We start from the raw sequence: 27,785 nt of genomic DNA on the forward strand, positions 1-27,785 counted from the left end.
CCTAATGTTCCAATATGAAATCCGCTCAGAGGTTTAATGTAGCTTATGACAAAAAATGACAACAAGGCCATCTAGAACTCAAGTTTATAGCAGTAGGATTAAAATGGCATGAACATGAAAATTAGTCTCAGAGGAATGATTCAATAGCTTGGAAAAAAAATTCTTGTCAGATTTTGCTTAGAAGGAATGAAGATTATATAAAACATTAAAAGATCTTCAGTGGTGCTGATGAAAAAATTCAGGACTCAACTGCAACATTTCTACCATCACTATTATTTTATTTTATTTTATTTTTTCCAGTTTTTCTCTTGAGGGTAGAACTGTAATGGCAACTCAGTTTGTGCCTTTTTCCTAACCATAAAAGTGAACTGTTGAATGCAAAATAACCTCCCTGAAGGGTACTATTTTTCTGAAATTTTCTCTAAACATGATATATTTTTAAAAATCAAAAATCACCATCATGTATTTAGAAAATCTTGCATCAAAGAGAACCTAAATGTATTTATGGAGTCCCATTATAATGAAATTGAAGGAATTAATCAAATACTAAGCCTGTAAAGTGTCTTGTCAATTTCTTGTTGCAAGAAAGAAATTTAAAACTATTCTACAATACTCTGTCTAAATAACTATCTTATACCAGTCTTTAACGATTTATAAAGTCACTGTAGTTTTAAAAGAAAGGGAAAACTGTTTTTGTATTGTTGTAGAATAAATGCTTTTATGTATTATATTCAGTACATCAGTCAGTATTTAGACCCCTTCACTTTTTCAGTTTTGTTATGTTGCAGCCTGATGTAACACTTGATTAAAAAAAAAAAAAAATCACATTAATCCCCAAGGAAGAATGGCAGAAAATCCCCCAATCCAAGTGAGCAAAGCTTGTTGCATCATATTCAAAAAGAGTCAAGGCTGTAATTGCTGCCAAAGGTGCTTCAACTAAGTACTAAGTACTCATGCTAATGTGATATTTTAGTTTTTTATTTTTAATAAGTTTGCAGAAAGTTCTAAAAATTTTTTTTACTTGTCATGATAGGATACTGAGCGTAGATTAATGAGAATAAAAATAAATGTAAATGATAGCAGGATCAGGCTGCAACATAACAATATTGGGAGGAGGGTCTGAATACTTTCTGAATGCACTGTGTTTTTACTGTATTTGCTTCTTTTTGTACTTTCTACTTTGGTGTAATCCAACTGTTTTGGTATCACAAGGCAGGCAGACAAGATGCCATGAATTAAATTATAACTTTTCACTCTTCACCAATGGTGCAATGAGCTGCAAATAAAGCTATATTTGAATTTTTTCTTTTAAATGACATCAACTCTGGATGTGAATTAATTGTTCTTCTGTTTGTTTACTACCAAGACTACAGCTCTAATCACGGTGATATATCAGCCTTTCGGCTCATGTGAATAAAAACACACTTTATTATTATCGCGAGTTCACTGTTGGCCTTTGTCAGCACATGAATCTTCAGCCCTGACAGCATTACAGCATCATCAGGGCTGTGCCTAATACAGAGACACATGTTAGCCAGGCTGTTCGGCCACAAGCCAAGCTGACAGCTGTTATCTGATGACTGAGCGTTGAATTCATTCACTTTCAATCCTGTCAGTTCAAGAAGAGATTCACCACAAAGTAGAGACAAAGAAAGTTTTATGGACAATATAGCAGACAAATAAAGAAAGAAATTGTCTGAATGTATTATGTTTGAGATTCTTGAATTAAAAGGTTTGAAAGTGAAACCAATCCGGACACTGAAACAACATAGGTCAAATTTTGGATGCAACGAGCTTGCATACTCAATCAGGAAATCAAAAACCAATACTATACAGATAGGGCATCTTTCTGTGTCTGTAAATATTTAAAAAGTGTATTATTTAATGACAACAGAGAGATCAGAGACAACCAGAAGACAGCAAGACATGTCAGTGTTTTCAAATGGTTTTCCAATCAGGCAGAAAACTGAACTCTATTGATGGCACCTTGTTTGCCATCAATAAAGTCAATCAGTAACGATAAGTTTGGACGATCAGGAGCAGTCACATAGCATCCAGCTAAAGTTTGATGTCAGTACAAAGCCAGTTCTGTCTGGAGAAGACGAATTACCCTTTCAGTAAAGAATGTCCTTTGCAGCTTGAAAATACATGAAAGTGATAGAGAAAGTCGTGTGATCTTGCATGCAGAGTTACAGAGTTGTCAGTGTGGAGGAGTGGAGGTGACGGGAGTTATTCTCATTATCGGGGATGGGTTGACAGATAATCACAAGTGAGGAGGTTAGAGGGGGAGAACGGTTAGTCGAGAGAAACAGGGAAACAAACTGCACATTTCACAAGTATAAACTGACAAAAATGGCTTTAAATGTCTGTCAAGCCAATGACATAATTGTAAACAAAAAGACAATCAAAAAAATTTTTTGCAGGTTTTAACCATTAGTCTAATTTCTATTCATGTATTTATTCACTGAAACAAAATTACAGAATATCTGGATTTATATACAGGAAATTAATAATATTATCTGAGAAAACATTCAAGATTTCTTACACTTTTGTTTCGTAGTCCTTCCAGGCTTTGTCGAAAGGCTTTTTCAGATCCTGTGAAGAAACAACACAATGAAGAAAATTCAACTCGAATCAATGCTTAAGTATAAATTCAAAATATTAGTTAAACCTTCTATTTCTGGTCTTGTAAAACAACATGAAAATTCATTTTCATATTTCTTTATTTCTTTACGATCTTATATGCGCTATATGGACAAAAGTATTTGGCCACACCTGTTACATGTTGAATTTGGGTGTTTCAATTAGAGGGGTTGCCACAGGTGTATAAAATCAAGCATTTAGCCATGCAGTCTCCATTTGCAAACATTTGTGATACAAATGTGTCGTTCTGAAGAGCTCAGTCACGTGACTCAAGCGTGGTTCTATGATGGATGCCACCTTTGCAATAAGACAGTTTGTGAAATTTCATCCCTGCTGGATATTCCACAGCCAACTGTAAGTGATATCATTAGAAAGTAGAACAACAGCAACTCAGCCACAACTCAGAAGACATGTAAAATCACAGAGCAGGGTCAACAACTGCTAAGGCTTATGGCACATAGAAGTCACTAATGCTCTGCTGTTTCTATAGCTGAAGACTTCCCAACTTCCAGCAGGGGCAAAGCAAAGTGTCGGATGGAGTGGTGTAAAGCACACCAACACTGGACTGTGGAGCAGTGGAAACTTGTTCTATGGAGTGAAAAATCACCCTTCTCTGCTTGGCAGTCAGATGGGTGAGTCTGGGTTTGGCTGCAGCCGGGAGAACATTATCTTCCTGACTGCATTGTGCCAACTGTGAAGTTTGGTGGAGGAGGGATAATGATATGGGGCATTTTTTTTTCAGGGATTGGTCTACGGCCCTTGGATCCAGTGAAAGCCAATCTTAATGCTCCAGCATACCAAGACATTTTGGACAATGCTATGCTTCCAACTTTGTGACAACAGTTTGGGGAAGGCCCTTTACTATTCCAACATGACTGTGCCCCAGTGCACAAAGCAAGGTCTACAAAGACATGGTTTGATGAGTTTGGTGTGGAAGAACTTGACTGGCCCATCAAACATCTTCGGGATGAACTGGAACAGAGATGATGTGCCAGGCCTTCTCGTCCAAGATCAGTATCCATATAGTGCATTTTTTAGGGCTTAATTTTGGTCTATCTCACATCTTTACATGCTAATTGTGTGATAAATTCTTTGTTTTTGCAACTCTGTAAGCACTTTGACTTGCTCCATGTGAGAACAGTGCTCTATAAATTAACCTGTGAAAGAGTCACAGGCCAGACTTGTACCCAGGCCGCCCGCTTGCATACTAGTAGACCCACGACCTAACCACCAGACCATCTGCACCCCAAAATACATGGTAGGTTTTTGACAGATTTTTTGTTGGACCAGTCACTTTGACTTATCATTTCATGCATTGCAGAGCTGACTAAATGACTTTATCATCCTTGCAGAGTCAAATGTGCTGCTTCTCCCTGTTTTCATTCTTGCAAAACCTTCATGGAGTTTAAATTATAAACTACAAAGAAAGTAAAATGAGAATGGTATTGATGTTCTCATTTAATCCAAGACACAGCAACAAGAAAAGCCTAATGTTACAGAAAAGAGATTTAATGATTATGAAATTAACATCAATCAACTCCTCCATGAACCCATCTCAAATCCAAGTGAGAAAAATTAGAGACAACATTAACAGCACAAAGGGCCTGAGGCTGAAGGCAGTAAATCATACCGACAAACCATTTAGAGGAGCAATGAGTCACAAAGATATCACATGTTTAGAAACCCTCTTCTAAAGCCAAAGCTACTTTATGTTGTGCGTGTGGTTATGTGTGCGTTTGCAGGTGTTTTATCGCTGTGTGAATCAGAAGTATGAATCATCCTCCTCACAGATAAAGTCTTCAGCTGTCTCAGCAGGGAGCTGAGTGAGGTTACTGTGGGGGTTTTTTGGGGGAGAAGTGGACACACTGGGATATTTTTGGCGCTTGTTAACGGGATTTTTCCACCTGCCAACACACTAAACTCTGATATTTTATTGTCACTGGTTGGCTTCCAACAGATGCTTGAGCAGAACGCATGATTAAACAGGATATCTGACGCTGCAGTGGTGATTAAACAGTGATTAGCAGAAAAAGAGGCCGACTGTAGTGGGTGTAATCGGCTGTGTCATTCAAAAACAGAATTTGACAAAACTAATTGTGCTTGATGCCAAAGCAAAAATTTCAGAAAGATGTTAAAATGTGCAAAAATGTATCACTTAAACTAAAAGCTCACTCACATAGTCCTGCTGTGCACTTACAAGTTAAAAACACATATTTCTGCACAGCTAGTTATAGGTTTAGAGCATGTTCAAGCTCCAAGGAGGACAGTGGGCACAACATTGACCTCCACGTCAGCAGCAGAGGATTGACAGGCTCAACCTGTCAGCCCTCAGGATCACCGTCTGGTTCACTTAGCCAACACAAGAGCACTCAGACTTTCAGCCGACCAGCTCAATAACCAAAAGAGCATAAAAAAAAAACAATAGAAGCCAAAATTTTAAGTGAAAAAAAAGCCTGCACGGAAAAATCCAGTGTAAAAGAGGGAGGCAAACAAGAGAAAGCCAAAGAGAAAAAAGCGAGAATGAAATGTAAAAGCCAGAGAGAGGAGAAAGTGGTAACAATGGCTAAAAATATCAGACACAGGCATGGCCGGGCAGGAACAGGCTGAATAATGGGGCAAAACACACGCTGAGAAAGTGTCAAGCTCCCTGCAGCCTGATTCCTCTACAGCAGGACGAAGGAGAAATGTCATGATCTAGAAGGAGCCTCAACTACATAAGCTCAGGAACAGCTCCTCCTGTTTCACATTCCTCATACCTTTTCCCACCTCAGTACTGAATCTATAACCTGCTCGGCAGGACTGAAGGCATGTTTTAGTTTGGCTCTGTACAGGCAAAGCCAACACTTTCTCATTAACTCTGGTGCTGGCTAGTCACGCTGATAGTTTTGTGTATTCTATTTTGATTTTCAGTTCCTACTATTAGATTCCACAACCTCAACAAATTTGATTTTTGGAGATCACAGCGAGATAATCATACTGAAGAAATAAGCAGTCTTTCTGTTATGTTATTTAAAGTGCAGTCATATTGATGTTAGCCACCAGAAAATCTATCTTGTATCATAACAGTTAGTTTGCTGTCATTTCTGGGGATCAAGTAAAGGTGGGCTCAAACAACTATCAGCTTTTTATTGGCCATGATAACAGATATGCAAAGAGGACTGTTCAACGCCCAATGGCAAATCATATGAAATGTAAAAACAGAACTACTATCTGGCAGTTATATGCCTCCAGAAAGGTACACAATTGCTGGATGGTGAAAGTGCAGGGGTCGGTAAACTCAATGTCCAGTAGGGCTGGGGTGGTTTCTGTGGTTGATGTGATTGGTAAAAAATCTTGCAGGCAAAGGATAAAGGTTAAATGACCTCGACCTTTGCTTATGATTAACAAAATCTAGTCACTGCATCCTTCAGTCATCATGAGATTACGTCAAGAAAATCCCTCGAAGCATTGAGAGATTGTGTTCACAACCAGAAACCATACCTTCAGCTTTGACTATTGCCAGCATGGCGGCATAACAATGCAGGAAGAAACCACTAAATTTGGTTGAACTCCTTCCTCACCTTAAATGCGTGCATATAGTTCCATGGCTGAAGATGATCTCAACCCAAGTCTCCTAAAGCTGGCTGTGCCATTGATTTTAACACCTATTACTAATGTTTTTAATTTATCTTTTTTTAACTGGACTTGCTCCAAAAGTTTGGAAAGCTGCACATGGTTTGCCACTGTTCAGAAGAGGAGACCAGTGTGATTTTAATAATTACTCATGCATTTCTTAGCTTTCCTGTTTGGCAAAGGCGTTTGAATACGTGGCTAATTAGCAATAACAGAATTTCTGATCTGTAAATAACATTCTCACCCATCATCAATCTGGATTCAGACCAGGTCATAGCACAATATCTGCAGCTACTCTTGTATTAAATGACATCATTAACTCAATTGGCAAAGGTCAAAAATGTACAGCCATCTTCACTGACCTGTCCATGGTATTTTTAACTGTCAACCTCTCCATCCTATTAGGTGCACGGTTTTCTCTTGGTTTGACGAGACTGCATGCAACTGATACTACAACTATTTATCAAACAGAAAGCAAGCAAAGCAATAGTTATGGATATTAAGTCGCCCTTTCTAGAGTCCAGCAAAGGAGTACCCCAGGGTTTCATCCTTGGGTCACTTATTTTTTACTGTGTATAAAAATGAATATGCAGGACAAATAAAATCTATCTTTATGCAGATGATGCAATTTCATATTTTATTCTATACTCTTTTTATACACGACATTCCCTCTTTCTCAACATCACTCCTGTATAAACTTTACGCAATCACCTGACACTAGTGGCCACTGTAGCTTCAGTTACTGCTTTGCTGCCATTATGCTTTTGAACCCAAGTGGTAACAACGGCGAACTGATGAGACTGAAAGCATCTCATAGATGTAGTATGATAAGAGTTGAACACAGATTGTGTCAGGTTGCATGTAAAAGAAGCTATGAGTGGCGACATTCAGCATGGGAATGTAGATGATAACCTGCAAAGAAGACCAAAGACCAGAGGAGCTAGCACAGCTAACATTAGCCACACTTTACAAACCAATATCAAAGTGTTTACCCACTGACACGCTCTGATCCCATGCTAAATAAACAGTGCTCAATTCTGACTGTTTCTTGAGCATTTTTTTTTTGCTTTGAATAGTTAACTGTACACAGTAAAATTTTATTTTAGCTGTATTTGAAACTGTTGGAAGAGGAAAACCACTATTTTAAACGCTATAGGGGTCACGTTAAAGAGTGCTATAGCTACATCAATTTCGTATAACATGTGCTTGCTGCACTGACTCAAGGTCCTACTCACTAGCCATTTTGCATGAATGACATAAAAATGGCAAAAGTGTCATCCTGCTGACTGGAAATTTACATGCCGCCATACTTTTAAATAAAGTGGTGCAACTACTGCCAACTGTCAGCAGAGAGTTAACAATCTATTAGAAAGTTTTCAAATTAGGTAAGCATATTTAAGGAGCGTTTCATCCTTTGCTTGTGCTTTCTGAATTGGACAATGCCTTTTTCATTTTATTGCACAGGGTTAGCAGTAGCAAAAGCTGCGGAGTATGCCAACCAATCAGGCTGTGTACAGAGCATATAAAAACTTACATGTTTGTTTCTTTATGCACCTTGTTTGCTGGTTTAGAAGATAAATAGATTGATGGCTATGAAGCCTGGTCTAGGATATTAACCTTCTTTTATTGTCAATCTGACCTTTGCCATCCATCAATGAATGCCTTTGTCTATTAAATATAATCCAAAGAGAATTTCAAATTACCGTGACAGAAAAAACAAAGTTGAGTAAATCTTCCAACCAAAAATGTCATCATTTTTGTCTGGAAAAACTACCTCAAACGTTTTCACTTGAGCTGCTCTTTATTTCTCCTGAGATCATCTGACAAAGTAATATCCCGGAAATTACTTTGAAAAATAAACAGACCAAAGAGGGCTTCTTTATTTTTCCCCTTGTTTAAGATTTCTATGTAGAAAATGAAGCACAGTATCCCTAATATCCCACTATTATTGATCATATAAGAAGCAGAGCTTAGAAAAACCACAGGAAGGTAAACAAAAGAAAATTTTCCTTCATAGGCATTCTGTTATTGCCCTAAATCTTATACAGTGAGCATACACTGGCAGTCCACGTGTTCACAACTCACTGAAACACAATAAGATGGGGTGCAGCTGGGCTCATAACACCACTCAGTCCACAACAAACCACAGACCTCTCTGCTCTTATACAAACACTGTGGATTCTGCATTCAACTGTCCGGACACTGTAGCTGAACAGTGATGAGCTGATATGACTCACGGTGGGTTAAAAAAACAGACGGGTCAATAAGCAGAGGATGAGAGGGTCGGCTCCAGGCATGACATCATACGTCCACTCAGAAAGTTGCCTGTTAGCAGAACGGTGTTGTTGTCTCAGCACTTTCCTTTTTCCACAGAGCTGAGAGTGTCTGTGTGTTTATCTTCAGTAATAACACTAGCTGGTCCTCCAGGGACCCCACCCCAGACTTCTTTTTTGCTTGTACTACAGTGGCAGAGCTTCTCAGGCTTAAGACTATCTCAGCAGAAACATTTTATCACAATTTCCAAAAACACTTAAAACTGCCATGTCTTACAAAACACAACAGAAATGAAGAATACAAACACCAAAAAATGACAAAGTCATCTGTCATCTTTTTCTGTCTTTTTACAGGTGGGTTCCTAATTGTCATCTATATTAAAAAGCCATGAGGGTATTTGAGGTGGAAAATGTTGGTTTTAGCTGAGTAACAGTAGTGACAGGTTGCTAGGTTGTCCTCTAATCACAGAGCCATTACCGACTGCCTCCCTCAGGGTGAGTTCATCTGCACACTCGTTGCCAAAGATGGCACAGGCTGAATATTAACAAGCTCTAAAGGAGAATAACGGCAGCCAGAAAGCCATTAAGTACCGAGGTAAATCAAACAAAAGAATCAGTGGCTATTATAGCTGACACACAGCTGCATTAATGATGGAGCATTTAAAGAGTTTAGATTGAGCTTGTATGCTGAAAGGAAATAAGAAGCAAGATATTTTAGGTTAAGCCATTTATGCACCTTTTACAATGAGGTGTTTGCTTTTTTAATGGCAGTAGTGTTCCCCGTCACATTCCCATTTATTTCAATGTAATAAATACGACTGCTTGAATCTGAATTTTTGCCAATATCTGATATGCCGATATTTAAAAATTCAACTTATATAAACGTAGTTCAAATCTTAAACTTCAGTCCTTAAAAGGCACTTCAAAGTTCAAGGACTGGGGATGAACAAAGAGGATACAGAATACAATTGTCGTATCAATACAGAGTCTATTTCCTGTCATATACTTCTTTTGTCTTTTTGAAAACATGTCTATGCCTCCTTTTTGACACCTATGAAACACTCCATCTTACTTCCTTTTCTTCTTTCTCTGCAGAGTAAAGGGACCTGTCATGCATGTCTGGACTTTTTCCTTCTGTCCTCTTTTCCTAACTAACAGGCACTTCCCCTGGGAGAGGAGAAGCAGGATAATGACAGAGGGGGAAGGTGATGAAGGAGAGGGGAGGGATGAGGGGACTACCCCTTGGTAAAGAGGTGAGCAACAGGTCAGCGGAGGGGTGTAACTGTGAAAGAAGACATTAATGAGTCTTGCCCCTTTTTCTTCCTTCCTTTTCTATATTAAAGCTTTATTCCTGAGGTTCACTGACATCTCCACAGTGGTGACATTTATGTGACTGTGTGTGAATGTGTGTCCTAAAGTATAAAACATCCAGCAGCTCATTAGCCCCATGTCGTCAGGGTAATGAGAATCATCGGAGAGCTAATGAGCAATAAGTGGGCAAGCATTATAGATGTGAGTGTCAGAAAAAGACAGACTACAGGAGAGGGGGAATCCAGACAGGAGGAGAAAGACAAAGAGGAGAAAAGCAGACAGACCCTGAATAGAAAACACTTCGCTCAGAGACATGCAAAAGAGCAAAAGGACCAAAAGACCAGAGGTCAAGAAGCTGAGAGTGCTGAGGGTCATGGGGACAACCGGCATTTCCATGGCAACCAGCCTCATTATGGAGCTCCCTTAATCGCATCATACCTCACAGCTGATCATGTGCCCTCAGAGTGAAAGGTCACAGAGTTTTGCAGACAGTAACAAGAGATTATTTCATTTCAGAGCTGCTGGGTCTGTTCACCAGAGAGAGTGTCTGCGTTTAGTCTGTTTGTGGACCATGTGACTGGCCTGCAGACCTACTAATGGGCTGCATTAGAGGCTGCTTATTGAACTTCAATACTTTTAGGTGCAGATGGAAATGGGTCTGCAGCACCAAGGTATTGAAAATTAATACGCATTAATGTCTGGTCGAATTCATCTGTTTATTCACTTCTTTTCTGATCAGAGGGCAGCTTAAGGGGGAGGCATATTGTTCCTCTTCATTCTCTTCTTTCTTTCCCAATCATCTCTGGTATGACAAATTCAAGGATAAAATACTTCATAGTGTAGAGGGTTCTGGCTGCAGACCAACACTCTCTTACTACAATGAGAGGCCACCCCTGTCACGAGGGAAGTGACGTGATTTGACAGAACAAGGTATTTTCTGTTTTAGAAATGATTTTGTTTTTCTTTTTAATTCAACTAGCAAAGTCTGACAGTGAGATTCATGCAAGAACAACACTGAACAAAACAGAAGAAAGGTCAGAGGTCTGATCTGGGACTGAATTATGTTTAGACCCATTTCAGAAGTGATAGCGCAAAAAGTGACTTACCTTTGCTGCGTGAGCTTCGGCCAAAGCTAACTTAGCTACACTAGCTACGTAGTTAAGAAAACCACGTAAGCCAATGCAGCTATTTTAGCTTTAACTAGCTACATTAGCTTAGCTACATGAGTTTTAGCAATTTGAGCTTTAGCATTGTTAGCTTTAGTAATGTGAGGTTTAGCCATGTGAGCTTTAGCAAAATTAGCTATAGCAAAGTGAGCTTTAGCAACTTGAGCTCTAGCAACATTAGCTGTAGCAACCTTAGCATTAGCAACTTGAGCTTTAGTAACGTGAGCTTTAGTAACGTGAGCTTTAGCAACGTGAGCTTTAGCATTGTGAGCTTTAGCAACATGAGCTTTCAGCAATGTGAGCTTTAGCAACATAATCTTTAGCAAAATTAGCTTAAGCAACATGAGTTTTAGCAATGTGAGCAGCTAATACTATTGGAGCTACATTAGCTATGTAGGTAATGTAGCTACTTTACTAACACTAATACTAATAAACTAATTTAGGGTTTAGGGTTAGGGATAGTGTATAAAGAGAGTGTACATGACCTGTGAACTCTAAAAATTATTTTGTCAGAAGAACATTCATCTGTATTTCTCAAAGTAAGGTTTTCAAAATGCATGAAATCACAACTGGAGATACTGAGGTGGGTGTAAACAAGTTTAAAAAAATAGTCATATTGTGAGTTTAAGGAGGAGGTACACTGTTAATCAAATAACAACCTCACAGCCTCCCAAATCATTCATGTGACTGTGTTTTCAGTGGTTTATCCTAATGCTCCTTTAAATGTCATGAGTTACTCTCAGCTTCATACAAACACTTTTTCAAGTGTTCTGAGGAATCACTGACTGTGTGCCAAACCTAAGTGAATGCATGCATCTTACTCTCATGATGCTAAGGAATTGCAGACATTATGCTAACACTTCAGCCCTCATCAGGTAGTCATAGGTGACATTTTTCTTATTTAGATCCACAAACTCACTCACAGTAGATCCGGCACTGTGTTAAACTCCATTTAACGTCTTGTGTTACACTTTCTGTTCAGTTGCAGAGTATCATAAGATCATGCTGTGTGGCCTGCTTACCCCTTTGACTCCTTTCAGGTCTCCTTTCAGCAGGCTGTCCAGAGGAAATGTGATGATGTTGTTCATGTTTTGAAACTGGAGAAGAGAGACAGATAAGAGTTGAAAGGTTACATGAAAGGATTGGACCCAGCTAGACGCCACTGGGTGTATGCGCCTGTGCAGTCAAACCTGAAAAAGCTGCTACTTGGGCCGAACTGTATGAGTTTTGTTCTGTCTTTTTTTTAAGATTTATTTTTGGGCTCTTTATGCCTTTAATCAATAGGGGAGGACAGTGGATAGAATCAGAAACGGGAGAGAGAGTGGGGAGAGACATGTGGCAAAGGGCCACAGGCCAGGTTGGATCCAGGGCCGCCTGTGTACATGGGTAGCACCTTGGATCGCTAGGCCGTCTACGCGCCTGGGTTTTGTTCATTTTATCGACAGTGAATGCTGGTTAACAGTGGCTGGAATAAAGTGAGGGTAATAAAGAAATATCTGACTGAAACAAGGGCCAATCACACTTTGTAAAGCCTCCAAAAAGCCCCATTTGTACCACTTTTAAAGCCCACTATTTAACTCAAAACATAAAGCTTTATATTTTAAGACAAGTATCTCCCTGTATGAAAGAAGCCAGGCTTGGTCTGTAATGTTGCATTTTATCCAGGAAGTTGGCTAAGCTTTGAGAGATTACATCTCCACATCCAGCTCATATTTCTTTAATAAAAGGTGTGGAGATAACACTAATACCAAATCTCCAGCTCCTGCACTGGGTGTGAGTCGAAACAGTGTCCAGGCGCAGCGACGGACCACACGTGATGGTGTCAGATTTTTCCAATAAAGCTTTGGCATGATTACAAAACCTGAGCGGGATGAGGGTGAACGAGATCCAGCAGATATCTGACGTTTCAGTGGCTCTTTGGCTGTCTCAGTGGAAAACTAGAGCTACCTCCTAAGGGCTTCGAGGAGCTTAGAGAACACATACTCAGACTCGAGGGGATTGAGACAATTAGGGCCAGGATGGAAATCTTACTTTGTCCTAGAAGCACACAAAAACACATTCACAGACTCACCAGGTTTTTGAAGAGTGCAGTAAGCTCCTTGGTAAAGACGGAGAACTTGAGGAAAGCTGAACCCAGATCAGGATCGTCTCTGTACACACAGTTTTCTCCAAACTTCTCCAGGGCCTGAGTGTACTGCTCCTCGTTCTCTACGTGGGCTGGAAACCAACACAGTCAGAGGTTAGCTATGACAGATAGAAAGACTCAAACTATGTTTTTCACCCCCAACACTTCAGTTAAATGACAAACACAGGGTAGAGATGGCCTAGCGGTAAGGTCGCACCCAATGTACAAGAGCAGCCCAGGTTCAAGTCCAATTCAAGTCCAGCCTCCTCTATGAAGAGGCATAAAAATTCAAATGACAAAGGAAAAACACATTTTTACATTCTCTATTAAATGCCCAGTATGTGAATTACAACATCAGGGGGCTCTCAGTCAAATGAATGACAAAAGATGACTTGTAGAGATGCACATATGAGCTCCGTCAACCTCTGCTGATTTGTATTTGCATTGAATAGAGGACTTGAGTCAGTAAAACTGAATTCCACATGGTGTGTATAAAAACCAGTAAACTGCTGTTTTTGTTCCATGGATAAATGCCTCATAATGAGGGAGAAAATCAGTTTAGAAGTACCCTTCCTCTTTTGCACCATGAGCTACTTGCAAAGTATTCTGGGATCAACCATGGCACAAACTAGGAAGGCCACTTTTAACAGCTTTTCTCCCTCATTATGTGAAATGCTCTATTGATAGTTGTTTTTTGTTGAAAAGCATCTCACAAATAAGAAGTAAGCATCAGATGTCTTGGGGGGGGGGGGGGGGGGGGGGTGATTCCCAAAGGAATCCCACATCGTGATTTTACGTGGTCTTCTGCTTCATGGCTTAGTTGCTGTTGAATACCCAGCAGAAATAAAATATCGCAAACTGTCTTATTGCAAAGGTGGCATCTGAGCTCTTCAGAACAACCCATTTTATATCACAAATGTTTGCAAATTTGCTAATTTAACAAACCTGTGGAGACATATCTGATTGAAACACCTGAAGTCAACAATTATCAGGTGTGGCCAAATACTTTTGTCCATAAAGTGTATTTCATTGATCTTTATTAGGACATATTCACTCGTAATACTAGCTGAAAAGTCAGACATGGGATAGGGGCAATTTTAGTGATGAAAACAACCAAGAATATTTTAATAAAGAGTGAAATAATAACTACAATAATAATTGAAGTGTTTCAATTATTGTGTGTTTACAAAGTCTTACTGGCTTAGTCTAGATATCTGATATCAGGCACACATTTTGATCATTTCCCTTGCTCTGTGTTTGCTTTATTACCTCCACCAAGGCGGTTCTGTGATCAGCAGGGTTGGTCGGTTGGTCGGTTAGTCGGTTAGTCGGTTAGTCGGTTAGTCAGGAATTTTTTTAAGGATTCGTTACTATTGGGAGATATGGCTAACAGCAGAGGTCTGCGCTCTTCGAGTGCTTTTCTAGTTATTTTTTTAACCCTAAATTGAGAGGAAATATTTTTTCACCCACAGGTCAATAGAAAAAATTAGCAAAAAATGTAAACAGAGTAGGAAGAAAAAAAGAAAAAGAAAGAAAAATGCACCTCCTGTCAGCCACACAGTGTATGGTTGGGGTGGGGGGGGCTTTAACTGGCCGTGACCGTAGTCTCCTTGCGTGTCTAAAGTCGACCTAATCTACCTTGGGGTGAGGTCTGTATGATTCCTCTTAATACACTTCACGGTTGACTTGGCAGCTGAAAACAGCTAACACCACTGGGATGGAGCGCTAGTGACTGTTGCCATGACAACACCCACTAAGCTTAGATGAGACTGAGGCAGGGTTTAGGGAGGGACTAAAAAAGGGAGAGGAAAGATGTGTAAAAATATAAAAGATGTGCATTAAAAAACACCTGCTGCCACAACATGACTCAGCTTTCTATCATCTCACTCACAAAACACACGCACAGAGATAAGACACGGGTCCACAGATGTGGCAGCTTTAAAGATGACGCTGGATAAGCTCATGTCTCGGCTGCACAGATATCCATCTTGTTATTAAAAGAGGAAAAGCAGAAAGCATCTGAGTCACCACCTGCTAAACTCTCTGCAAAAAAAAAAAATCTAAGTTAAGCCTCCAAATATCAACTGATACTGATGCTGAACGGGATGATAAAACTCCTCTGAGGCTTGGAGAATAAGTGGCAAAAAAGATGTAGCCTGTAGTAGGGATAAGAAAATATTGATACACAGCACTGGATCTACCTTTAGAAACACTTTTTGGGCTTCTTCTAATCCAAGTTCACATGCAAAGATTGGATTAAGTTACAAAATCTTAATAGTGAAAAGCAGATGGGAACTTAGTTCTTCTATAATGTGCAAATGTTTTGTTTGAATATAATCAAAGGCCTGTCTGATATTGAAGCCTGAGCCAAATAAAGGTAGGGTTATTTCATAGACTGAAGTGAATAAAGGCCCGGGCTGTTCATTACAGTTTTAAAGTATGCTGTGTATGATTTTAAACTCCTGATTTTAGCCATTCTGCAACTAAGCCTTTAGTATACACAACCCAAGTTCCAAAAAAGTTTGGGCACTGTGTAAAACGTAAACAGAACTCAATGATTTGCAAATTAACAACATTTACAGCACAGAATTACAGTTTTATTTTAGACTGAATGAAATGGCCAATCCTTCTAAACTGTAAATATTTTCTTCTCTTCCTTTAAGTATATTTTCGATCGTTGAGTGTCTATCAGACAAAAGACACATTCTGAATACATCTGTGTGAGTACTGGAAACCTCTGACTATTTTCTGACATCGCTGTCATAACGAGCAACCGACAAAAACACAATGAGGCAGAGAAAGCTGTAAAATGTGCCGCACAAAGATAAACTTCAATCATTGTGATGTGTCACACGCTGACCCTCGACGCACACCCTCAGTCGACTGTTTACATCGGCTCTGGCTCTGTGTCTGCCGGGCTCGGAGCAGACAGGGCGGAGGCCTGCTGCTGTTGTTGAAGTGGCACACGAGAGGACCGTCAAACAGTCTGAACACTTGCCCTCCACTGAGGTTCTTGGTATTTATGGTGCATGAGTATTTGTTACTTGTTGACAAGACGACCAACATGGCAACATATCGAGTTTTTAGGATATATTCACAGTGCTGTGAAAAAACCTTTGCCCTCTTCCTGATTTCTAATTGTTTCTCCACATTTGTCCCACTTAAATATTTCAGATCATCACACAAAGTTTAAAATAAGACAAAAATAAGTAAATACAAAATGCAGTTTTGGATGAAAAAAGTCAAAAGCACAAACATAAAATTGCAGATTCTGTAGCATGAACATTGTAATGCTATTCAGGGATCGTTTGTGTGAGAAGAACAGGCTTTGCAATGTATGTTTAATTTAAGTTAAAATTAAACATAACTTTTTTCTCTGAAAATAAATTTTTCAGCCTGACAGTAAATGTTAAGTGTGTAAATCTGTGTATGTGTTGACCTCGGGAAAAGAATGACCTTGTGTTTGCTGAAGCTCAGGGGCCATAATGTGGTTAAACACAAACGCACTTTTACAACAGACACCATTAGCCTGATGAGTATGATCCCGCTGTACAGCCTCCTTTATCTTCTCTCCTAAACAGAAATAAAAAACATCATGTACAGCTTCCAGGCATCTGCTGAGGATTATCTAACATCACAAATGCTTGTTTTGCATCTTCTTCTGTCTCAATCTTTAACACACACATACAGTAACACACACACACGGAGGGTTTAAATCACCAGATACCACAGCAGCCTCTGCTGCCTCTTTTTTTTTCTCTCCCACACTCGGCTCCATCCTCCTGCTCAGTCAACGCTAAAACAATCGCTAATACAATGTGAGGCAGACCTCAGATCAATCCCACATGTCTCTGTAGACTTTGAAAACACAGCCGGACTCCACGACTACTTTACAATATATGACCACTGAGGGGAGGGAGATAAACTGACTTTACCTGCAATACAGGCTGAGATTTAAAGGACATGAGAAAGCAATGTCATCTGACTATGAAGTGAAGCTTGTGTCTTATTAGATCTGGTTCCAAGTTGGTAAAATGTCATAATTCAGTGGCAACAAATTCCTAAACAGTTTTATATCTACATTCCTTCACATTCCCTTTCACATCATCCCGATAAGACTGAAAGCTACAAAGTAAGATAAAGTGTGACGTTCCCGACAAAACTGAATATTCATTTGTAAAAACATAACAATCAAAATGCAGACAAAGTCTGTATTAAGAATAACAAAGCCATCTCAATGATGTTTTTCTACATTATTTCTATGAGAGTGGGAACTTCAGCTACAATTTTAAAACTTCGGTAGACCAGGTGTTCATATCAACCTTCTGCCTGTGAAACACTTTATTTGGAAAAGATCAGTTCCTTTGTCAAGTGCAGTTTTAAATTACTCACTTATTTTTACTAAATAATGTACATTAGAGAAATACAGCATATACATAAATGACCTCTGCTTTTTATGTTGATACGTTCCAACACTAACCTATGCTCATGAGTTTTAGGTAATGACTGAAAGGATGAGATCCTCAGGAGTGTGTCTGGGCTCAGCCTTACCCCTATATTCCACCAGATACGTGTTCGGTCCGTCTCCACTCTGTCATGACAAAGGGGCTGATAGGTTTCAGTTTTAGTCAGTTTGTGCAACTGTGCTTCCACCAGCTCTGCTGCAATATGTCTGTGCTTCGACAGAGCTCCGGCAATTCAGAGCCCTTTGCAGCAGACATCTAAGACTAATATTTATATTGGATGCTGGACCACTTGCACATCAATTCAACACGAGGAAGTAGGGTGGGGCGGGAACTTTTGCTGAAACCAAATTAAAATAAATAAATTAAAATCCAGTCAAATTTCAGAATAAAACACTCTGTTGATGCCAGACACATGCCAGATCTTATTTCCCTTTAATACACCGATAAAAGGTCATATGTAATGTAGCTGAGCCTGGAGCCAACAGGTCAGAGGGCCAAGAAGAAACAAATGTATTCATAAACAGGTTACTTACCCATGCTAGAAGTACAAAAAATTCACACGTAAGGACAAAAAGAGACAGACCAAAGCAAGTCCAACCTTCTAGATGTTCTAAATAGTAAAACACATTAAAAATTTTTTGAAGATAATGAATGTGGAAAACAGATTTGAGCATTTTTTGTGTGCATGGGGGCACTACTAAAAACCTTCAAGTTATTCTGTCGTTTATTTGCTGCATCTGAAGCTGCAGCACAGCATCTTCTTTTTTGTCTTTTTCCTCCTTTATTTCTTCATCTCCATCCAGATTAATCATATCAGAGCTTATGAGAGTCTCATTTTCTCCGTTACCTGGGTGGGTGTACGTTTACAGTGGGAGCCAAAGGTCACAAGCAGGTCAGATGCCATCAAAACAGCTATTTCCCAATGGGCCGAGAGCTGCAATATTCAGCATCCCAGCATAGCACTCGTCCCCTCATACAGTTCAGGTGTAACAGCTGGAGCACGGCATTCTCTCATCTACCTCGAGTAGTTTTTTTTATTCGGCTCCTCTGGCAGGCCTGTCCTCGCATCCTCTATCAGCTCCAGGGTCTTTAGGGGGAGTTTGAGATGCTGCTGCTGGTTTATTCATCAAAACCCACAAGCTGACAACCTGTCAGGTGCCTGCACCAACCTGGGGCTCTCTTGCTCATCTCTGCAGTTTTCTCTCACTCTTATTTTTACTCGCCAACAGTTCATAATGCTTGCTCAGCCTCTTTGTTTCTACATAGCGCCGTTACCTGTGAAATTTTGTTTACTTTTCTTCAGCATTGTTTACCAGACCTCCATCTTCCCCTGATCATTAGTATTCAAAAAGGCAAAGCTTTTAAATACAGTATCTGATACTATGAGTACCAGGAGGATACTCACAACAGTCAGTGTTTGGGCTCCCTGTTGTGCGTCTCATTATTCCCAGCATGCTCTCAGAAGAACAAAAATAAAAGTGTCTGTTGTCATATTTTCCTTTATGAACATAGATCTACAATTCAGGTATGTTTCAGTTGAGTTCACTGCAGTATTAAATCTTTCCTTGACTAATTCATTTTTGTTTAAAATCACGTGAAATTCTTACTGAAATGATTTCATTAGAAGTATTAATGCCCCAGCCCAAACATCTGACTTAATCCAGAGATTTTATTGAAGAGATCTACAAATAAAATTTGTCTGCCATAATGTACATCACTACATTAATGAGTGACTAGATGCTATTTCTTAAACTGTCTTTCTATCTCAATCAATCAAAGCAGGAAGATGCCAACAACAATTGTCAGTGGAAAGACTGCCTCTGATTTCATCAGGCTTTACAAACACAATATAACAAGATGTCATCAACAAATGAACATCACTGTGAAGAGAAAGAAGTCTGAGCTTTCTGCTGCATAAAGAATAAATGTCCAGATTCAAAGTTTCTGATTTTAGATGAAATTATTTAAATAGGATCATTTATAAAATGGGATTGTCAAATATATGCCAACATAAGGTACACAGAGTGAGTGTAAAATGTTGACATGGTTGGCAATGATTGTAAAGACATTATTTGACCATTTTAATAACTGTAAGTGAGTTCCCCAATGATCTATTATTGGTCCCATTCTTTTCTCTCTTTACCTCCACCCTCTTGGGTTGATTTTTTAAAAACATGGTGTTTCATACCATCTGTATGCAGACGACACACAAATGTATCTGCTGATAAGAGGAAATGATGGCAGCTCTATTTAACGTCTGATATGGCCCTGTACTTTTCGAATTTTAATGAAAACAAAACTGAACTGATTATTTTTGGACAATGTGGAGCCCAGGATACACCCTTCAGGGACCTGGACCCCCTGTTAGCTTATTTTAAACCTACAGTTTTAAATCTTGGTGTCAAGGTTGACAATGGTTTTGAATTGCATCAATTAATAAACTCTGTTGTTAAATAGTTTTTTATCATCTTTCAATGACTTTGAGTGAGTGATTTACGCTTTTATTTCTAAACATTTGGACTACTGTATGCATATTTCATTGTTGCTATCAGGCCTCCCTTTGATGTCTACAGTTCGTCCATAATGCTGCTGTTCAACTTTTAAAAGGTATTCAAAAAGTTGAACATATCATCCCAATAATGGCATCCCTCACTTGCTCCCCGATCATTTTAGTATTCATTCTGAAATTATATTGTCTTTTTTTTAAACCTGGATCCGCACCCCAGTACCTTTCTGACCTCCAATGTTGTCCCTCCTTTAAGCCTAGTTTGATGGAGAAAAGGTCTGGATTGCAAAGGAGAGTAGCAGCATTTTGCATGGACACCTCACTAAGAACGTCCTGCAGAAGGGGAATAGGGGCAGAGGAAAAAATAATGCAGTGCACCTCAAAAATAAAGTCAAAAAATTTTAAGAACAAAGTTGAAATACAATTTTGTGATTTATACTCTATGGTCATGATATAATCATTTCATACAACTCACATGGCAAAACCCACAATACACCAAGTATACTTGATATATTGCTCATGCTTTAGCAGAAGATGCATTGCTGTCTGCCTTTTGCTATCACTATAGGCCAGAGGTAAATCTTTAATCTCACTGTAACAAAAGTAAAGCACTGAGTATGCATGAAATGTACGGCACTGTAAAGTGTAGTCATGTTTTTACCATTTAACCAGTTAGCTACTTGCTAACTTGTGAGCATGGTCATCAAGAACAAGACTGTAGTAACTAGCTGGAAGAGGGCTACTGTAGCATCTACTGTAGCAAAGCTGATCAAGTCACCCATCAATAAATTGAATCTCCTGCTTTGCATGTATCCTGTGAGCAGGGTAGTCGTCCAGTTAAATGGCTATAACTGTGGCTTAACTTCACTTCAGTGTAAGCGTCCTGACTGAGGTGAAGGTGACCTGAGTGAAAACTGGAGAGCTATAAATAGCAGCATTCCCAGCAGCATTTCCACTGACAAAACAGTGTTTTTGTTTTAAACACAGATAAAAATCAAGACAAGCCATGTGCTACAGGGCAAAAAAAGAAAACAAAAAAAAAACACTGCTTTGCTTTCTCCATTTTTTTCAAACAGTGGATAATCCTGTTCATAAAACAAATACCAACTGCCTGAAACACCTGCAGCACTCAGACCCTGCTGAGTTAACCACACAGATTCAAATGAAGGTGATTCATCTTCAACGGCCGTATTCACTTTTGGCAGCTGAGAACAATCTTCTTATGTACACCCGGACACTCACAGTCAAATTATCCGCCTTTTAAAAGGCTCGGGGTCTGATAGAGAAAAGAGCCCACATGTAAACATGTACATGCATGTTTCACAATGAGGTGAAGTGAGAACATTAGCACTTCCATGCCTCAGCACCCACACACAAACACAGCGTGCACCCCTCCCCAGCTGTTCCTCTGGGGGTCTGCATCAGACAGCTGTCCCTGTGGTCTACACAGAGCCCGCACTGTTCTGAAAAAATAGGCACGCTCAGCACATTGTTCAGAGCTCTCTCTCTCTCTCTCTCAGCGGGGTTCTGTCAGACGGGCCAAACAAAAGACACTGGAAACACCCAACACTGGCACACACAGCATCAATGAGCATAGTGGCGACACACACACAGTGGTTCAAAAACTACTCTCTCTATTTCTGCATCAAAGGAGGTGGAATACAATTTTCAACCTATTATATTTTTTGTATCAAACCAATTATCCTCTAAAAATATTTTTAATTTCCCTTTTTTACCACTTAACCAGCCACAAAACATCAGACTCTACAAATGTTTAATACCAGAGAGAGAAGCACATTTAAATAAGATCACAAAGGGTGCAAGATTTAGCACAACAATCACTGACAGTACTACTAATTTAATCACAGAGACCATTTGAATAGAAAGACCATCAAATAGAGCGATGAACTTTATAAATTCCAATGTGGGAAACTGCAGTGCTATAGGAGAAGATACAAGAAAATCCAGCACCAGAGATAAGTGCACATTAAATTAACCCTAACAATAGAAGAAGAAAATAATCAAGAAACTTGGCAGGGAGAAGCTTTTATCTCCTGATAGATTTTACCACAAATCTGAACCACCAATGAGCTCCATTTTTCATAAATTACAGCAACACTAGCTTGCACAACTCAGGTTGGAGATGTGCATATTTACTACATCACTTTGTCTTGTCGTTCTGATTGGCCCGTAATGAATGTGACAGACAAAATATTTATCCAATCACCTTCTGAGAATTTTTTGCACAGTCCTGCCCTTTCAAGGCTTGAAGGTTTCCCCAATGAATGTGAAATATGTCTGTGCAACAGTATAACTCACCAAGACCGGACGTGTAGATGGCCTTCACAGATTTCTTCATCTTGTACAGAACACTGCGGTCCACGTCCAGAGCCTGCACACAAAGAGAAGGACACTGAAAAAAAAACATCCCACAACTTGATAAGACTGTTTTTATTCACCACTGGTTGTTATGTGATCTATAGCAATGTGAATTTGAAAACATTTTAATTCTTCTCTCTGGGTGTAGATTAGTGATGAGTAGGGGTGTTTGTATGCTTTCTGAAAAAAATAGAGAACACAGACGACAAATGTATAGGGCGGTTAACATTAACGCGTTAACACTTGTGATTAATCTTGAAACCTTAACGCGTCAAAAAAATAATAGCGCAATTTAATCATATGACTAAGTTTGACGACAACTTGCTCCTGTTGTCCTCCAGATATTTACGTGCCTGGGGGTGAAGAGGTGACAGGCAGGTCAAACACAGCCAGCAGTGTCTGCTTAACGGCAAGTTTCTTTATAAAAAGCTGGTGAATGTTAGTTAAGATAAAACCAAAATTGTGGGTACATGCTGTCTTCACACCGAAATACGAGTCTTAAGTTCCATCTCAGGCAAAGCACATCAGCAATGACACTAACAACAACACGGGATCAAGCCATGGTAACTCTCCGTAGCTGCTCCAGGATAGTTTTCTTCTTTAGCTGCTCAGATAAATGCTGAAAAGTGCTCCAAAACATTGAGTAAGTCCTGTTTGTTAACAATATTAATCCAGTGTAGAAATCCGCGGTGGAATTGGCAAAATTGAAGTCAATTAGCGAACTTTACGAGCTGAAGACGGAAATACGATGCATTCACGTAACCTCAGTAAATTAGATGACTGTATTCTATATGTTATGATATGTTCAAATGTCAAATAAAAATAGAAAAAAACTTTTTTTGATGAGAAACTTCAATAAATACAATTGTGAATATTTGAGGGATATACAATAGATGTAACAGACTGAACCATGGCTTTTTAACTTAAGCACTACTCAGCTAAGACCACTTGTAGTTTAAATATTTGCCTTTTTTGTCTTTCCACCAAACTATAGAAAGTATTAAAGCACTTTCAATGTGCTGTTTGTAGAATAAAAGAGTAAAAATTAAACACTTGACAATAACAAACTTTAAAAACTAAAAACATAAAAATATACTTAAACTGTTTTTTAAAAATGCTGTGATTAACCATGATTAATCACAGGGTAGTGATGTGATTAATTTGATTAATTTTCTTAATTTAGTAACAGTACTAGTTTTTAAGCGCTCTGCTCAGGCTCTCTTGTGATGTCATATCCTGTGTTTACAGGAGCTAGTCTGTCCTTCACTGATGTACAGGAGTCAGGATTTTGCATAAGTAACCACGACACGAGCTATTTATTAAAATTGATGAAACAGCACTCTTCATAAATCATAAATATGATATATTTTAGGGTAGTTAACCAAAGAAAATTTTGGTGAAATTACACCCACATACTGACCATTTGATTGGGCGTACAAGTAAAAAAAGAAAAAGACAAAAAAGAAACTTTCAAAATCAGCTTAATCAAATAACATAACATAAACACTGGGGTGGTTTAGGCTCCAAGCATTTTGTTAAAGGATTGAATGAAATTCCTGTAGACAAGCAAGCACCTGTATAATGTTTTTAAACACCTGACGATAACATTGTATTGCCCGGTAAAATTCAAGGAGGTGATGACAGCATTAAGAGATGAATAATGCCTAATGCTAGTGCAAACAATTCAGAGGTGTAGAGCCAGGTTAACATCTGATTCAACAGCTCCAGTAAAGTTAATAATGTTGAAAATCTCTCAGGGGAACATCCATTCAACTCTGCTGTTATTCTCCAGGTCACCCAGAGTTTGAATATTGTTTTGTATCCTGTCCTTTCAGTGCACGCCCTGAAAGCATGCCTCTATGCGGTGGGTACAGTGTGTGTGTGCGTGTGTGTGTGTGTGGGGGTGTGTGTGTGTGTGCCACTACACTCTGGCTGCTTGTAATGAATTATTCAAGCAAAAGCTAAGAATAGACCTCCACTCCCTCGTCAGTTATTGTGAGAGTGTATTTATCAGTATAATAGCTTGTAGACAAGAGCAGTGAGCATCTGAGGTCTCTTTCGTGCAGGACAGTCTTCATGAGGATGATACGCACCAGTACAAAAACATTCACATGAGCCACAGAGCAAACAGTGAAAGTCCAGCAGAGACAATGCAGCACTGTAGCACTGATGAGTGAGGGGGTCTCTCGGGATGAGGGGGATTTTGGGGAAATGAGTTTTTAGGGGCTTTATTAAGTATGTCCGCCGACCGGGCCAAAGTCGGCGCCACTTTTCCCCACGCTGCTCTCTGTCTGACTGACTGACATGTATCAGATCCCCTGGACCCTGAAAGCAAAAGCACAATGGCTCCCATTCAACTGCAACACACACAGTCCTAGAGTGCTTTGCAGCACCACAAGATGTGAGGACAAAATGTATTAAAACCATAAATCAGAGACGTGTTAAAATCCAAGTTATGAAGACTTTGATGTTGCAAAATTAAGAAACTGCTCAGCATTTGTTCCTTTGTGTTTGTGGGGAATAGGACTCTCTGGAAAACCGAGAGACATAAAAAAATAAAGCGACGATCAAAGGAAAACAGACACTAAATTAAGAGTAAGGGTGCCTGGATTGAGAGAACAAAATAAAAAAACAATAACAAAACTGCGCAGTTTGATGTTTTTATTTTTCAGTGCTGGGACAGAATGGCTTTAAAGAGATTCCTCGAAAGCATAGCCTCTCAGGCTGTAAGTCTCTCCACCAACACTTTGACTCAGTAGAGAAAAAAGACACATTTTCATTTAACATGTTTGTTAATAATGAAGTTACTAATGCTTGAACACAGTAAGTTTCAGGTAACATTATCAGTACTTTAACTCTTTACAACACAATGTTTAAAAAAAGAAAAAAAACCCCAAACAATCTGTTATTGTTAATGATCTATAGCAGTGATCATCAACTAGCAGCCCAGGGGCCACATCCTGCCCCCAAAGAATTATTACATCTAGAAAATTTGAGAAGGAAAACTATGGCACGCCATTATTTAACTTTTTTTTTTTTTTTTTAACAGTTAAAAAAAATTCAACCTAGCGACTTATCAAATAAGAAGCACACTAATAAAGTATTTCATTAGCTTGGCATGCTAAATAAAACCAGTCAAAACCCAGTCTTGTCTTGAATAAAGCCGTGTTTTGTCTCATCAATTTTCCACACGAGGCTCTTTGAGAGTGCAATTTTCCTGTCTGAGAAGATCTGTTTCCTGCAGGTGTTTCTGGCCAATCACGACACAGCATATCAGCATCAAACTCAGTGTTCGACATCACCAGGTCTCCAGAAATGTGTGGCTAAAATATCTCAATTAAATCTCATTTCAAGGCAAAAGTTCTATTAATTTTAGATGTTTTGACAAGAATATGTTAAATACACCAAATACTGATTTTCTATTGATTTTAGTTTATTGCACCCTTTTATAAAAAGTTGCAATTATTTTAGTATTCAATAATATATTAACCCCCTAAAGCCTGATAACTCAAATAACAGCCAGAAAATTCTCATTTTTTGGAAGTGAAATGTTTATTTAACCTTCTACTGAAATCACAAAGAAGAAAAATTGCTATAAAATTTCACGTATATTTTTTTGTATCACATTTGATACATTAGGCATTTTTGGCAACTGATGTTCCAGTAGAGGGCATTTTTATCATTTATCTGATCGTATTCAAAAGTGTTTTAAGTAATTTATTGATCATGTTGATAAAAGTGTGTGTCAAATATGATACAATAGGCTTTAAAGGGTTAAAAGTTTATCTTAATGTCTGGCCCCCACAACATCTGTTAAGAAAAAGTTGGCCCTTGTGCACATGGAGTTGATGACCCTGATCTACAGGGTCAACACGTACAGAGAATTTGAAAACCTAAATCTGTTTCATAAAATATGTGCACTGGAGAGGAATGAGTCCAACAAAATGCTGGCAAATCATTGAAAATTGCTAACTTATTTTGCATAACTGGCATTGTATTTTCAGCATTTAGAAAAGAGTTACGCTTCATCCCTCATAACATGCGTCGTACTGTACAAGGCAAGTTCTACTCATTCACACAAAGCCCTTTTTCAGCGTAAGCATACAAAATGAATTATAAAGGTGCTCATAAACAGAATGCCACAAACGAATGACAGATTGACTTGGCGTAAATAAAAGTCTTCATAGTGCTAAATATAAAATATGATGTTGTTTACAAGGGGGATGCACACTTTAAGAGGCCGACCAGAAGCTACTAGTTCCTTCAAGTATAAGTAGGACTTCAAGCGCTGCGGTTTTAGTTCCTTCAACTCCTGTTAAATGACTCATCAGTCACATATGCCGTCATCTCATCAGCTCTGTCTGGCTCGGAAAGACTCCCCAACTGAAGCTCAGACTCCACACAGCTTAGCATTCAGCTTTGCTGTGTCAAAGAGTGAGAAAAATACAGCACCAAGGAGTAGCATCTTTGTCTGCAATCTGACCACACAATAATGTAACTGAAGAGGGCCAGCAAGTGAAGGATTTTAGGCCTTGAATAAATCAAGAAGAAGAAAAAAAATCCACCCAGGGAAAGAAGACAACAACAGCATCATTTTATTCCAGTAAACATGTCAATTATTAATTGATTCAGATGCTGTTAATGTGTTTAGTGCGGTGAATGTGAGGTCAGATATGGGTGAGATAATAAAGCATGTAAAACTGTTATGGCCCTGATTTTTATACAGGATCAAGCTAATGTGTCCTCGGTGACTTCTTCTCGTTTTAAAGAAATGTTTAATTTTGGCAGCATACTCAACAGACAAAAAAGGAGGTAAACAGAAATACAGCACTCTCAGGAACTCCAGCAGACTTCCTGGCTGTAGGGCCAATGCTTTTGTGACGGAAGACAAGCCAAATGGCTACGAGATTTATTGCAATCTGCTCACTAAATGCATCTGCTGCATCATCATAGTCTGACGTGCTCTGCTCTGTAATGAAGCTGCTCTGGTTTATTCTGAAGTCCTTTTTATGCTGCTCACATAAGCTGCATGCTGTAACTCTACTTCTCCTTTTAATTTGGGGTTTGCAGCCAGATGACCTTGCTTTGCATTTAACCTGAGGTTAAATGAAGGTCAAATAAAAGTCAGCAAATTAGCCAGATGTGAATCATATTTTAAGTAGATTTCAGGTAAGCAGAGTTTTAAAACTGCCAAAGTGACAAAAATCAAACACTTTAAGTCATAACGCATTACTTTGCTATTTTTCCAGAATGCAATGCAACGGATACTACAGAAGGTACAAAAAGCTGCAAAAGGCAAATGCA

The 27,785-nt window shown here is 39.0% G+C and overlaps 1 protein-coding gene across 2 annotated transcripts in view; it reads right to left on the minus strand.

Annotated features, from left to right (window-relative positions):
* asap2a (ArfGAP with SH3 domain, ankyrin repeat and PH domain 2a) overlaps positions 1-27,785 on the minus strand; it is a 79,335-nt gene that overhangs the window by 27,428 nt on the left and 24,122 nt on the right. For both annotated transcript variants that reach the window (XM_041812719.1, XM_041812718.1), the window contains exons 2-5: positions 22,422-22,494; positions 13,077-13,222; positions 12,028-12,102; positions 2,546-2,595 (exon numbers count right to left, since the gene is read on the minus strand). In XM_041812719.1, the coding sequence (XP_041668653.1) occupies positions 2,546-2,595; positions 12,028-12,102; positions 13,077-13,222; positions 22,422-22,494 (344 nt within the window). The remainder of the gene's footprint in view (positions 1-2,545; positions 2,596-12,027; positions 12,103-13,076; positions 13,223-22,421; positions 22,495-27,785) is intronic.

The sequence above is a fragment of the Cheilinus undulatus genome, linkage group 18, assembly GCF_018320785.1.
Source record: "Cheilinus undulatus linkage group 18, ASM1832078v1, whole genome shotgun sequence".
In the NCBI taxonomy this organism is placed as follows: Eukaryota; Metazoa; Chordata; class Actinopteri; order Labriformes; family Labridae; genus Cheilinus; species Cheilinus undulatus.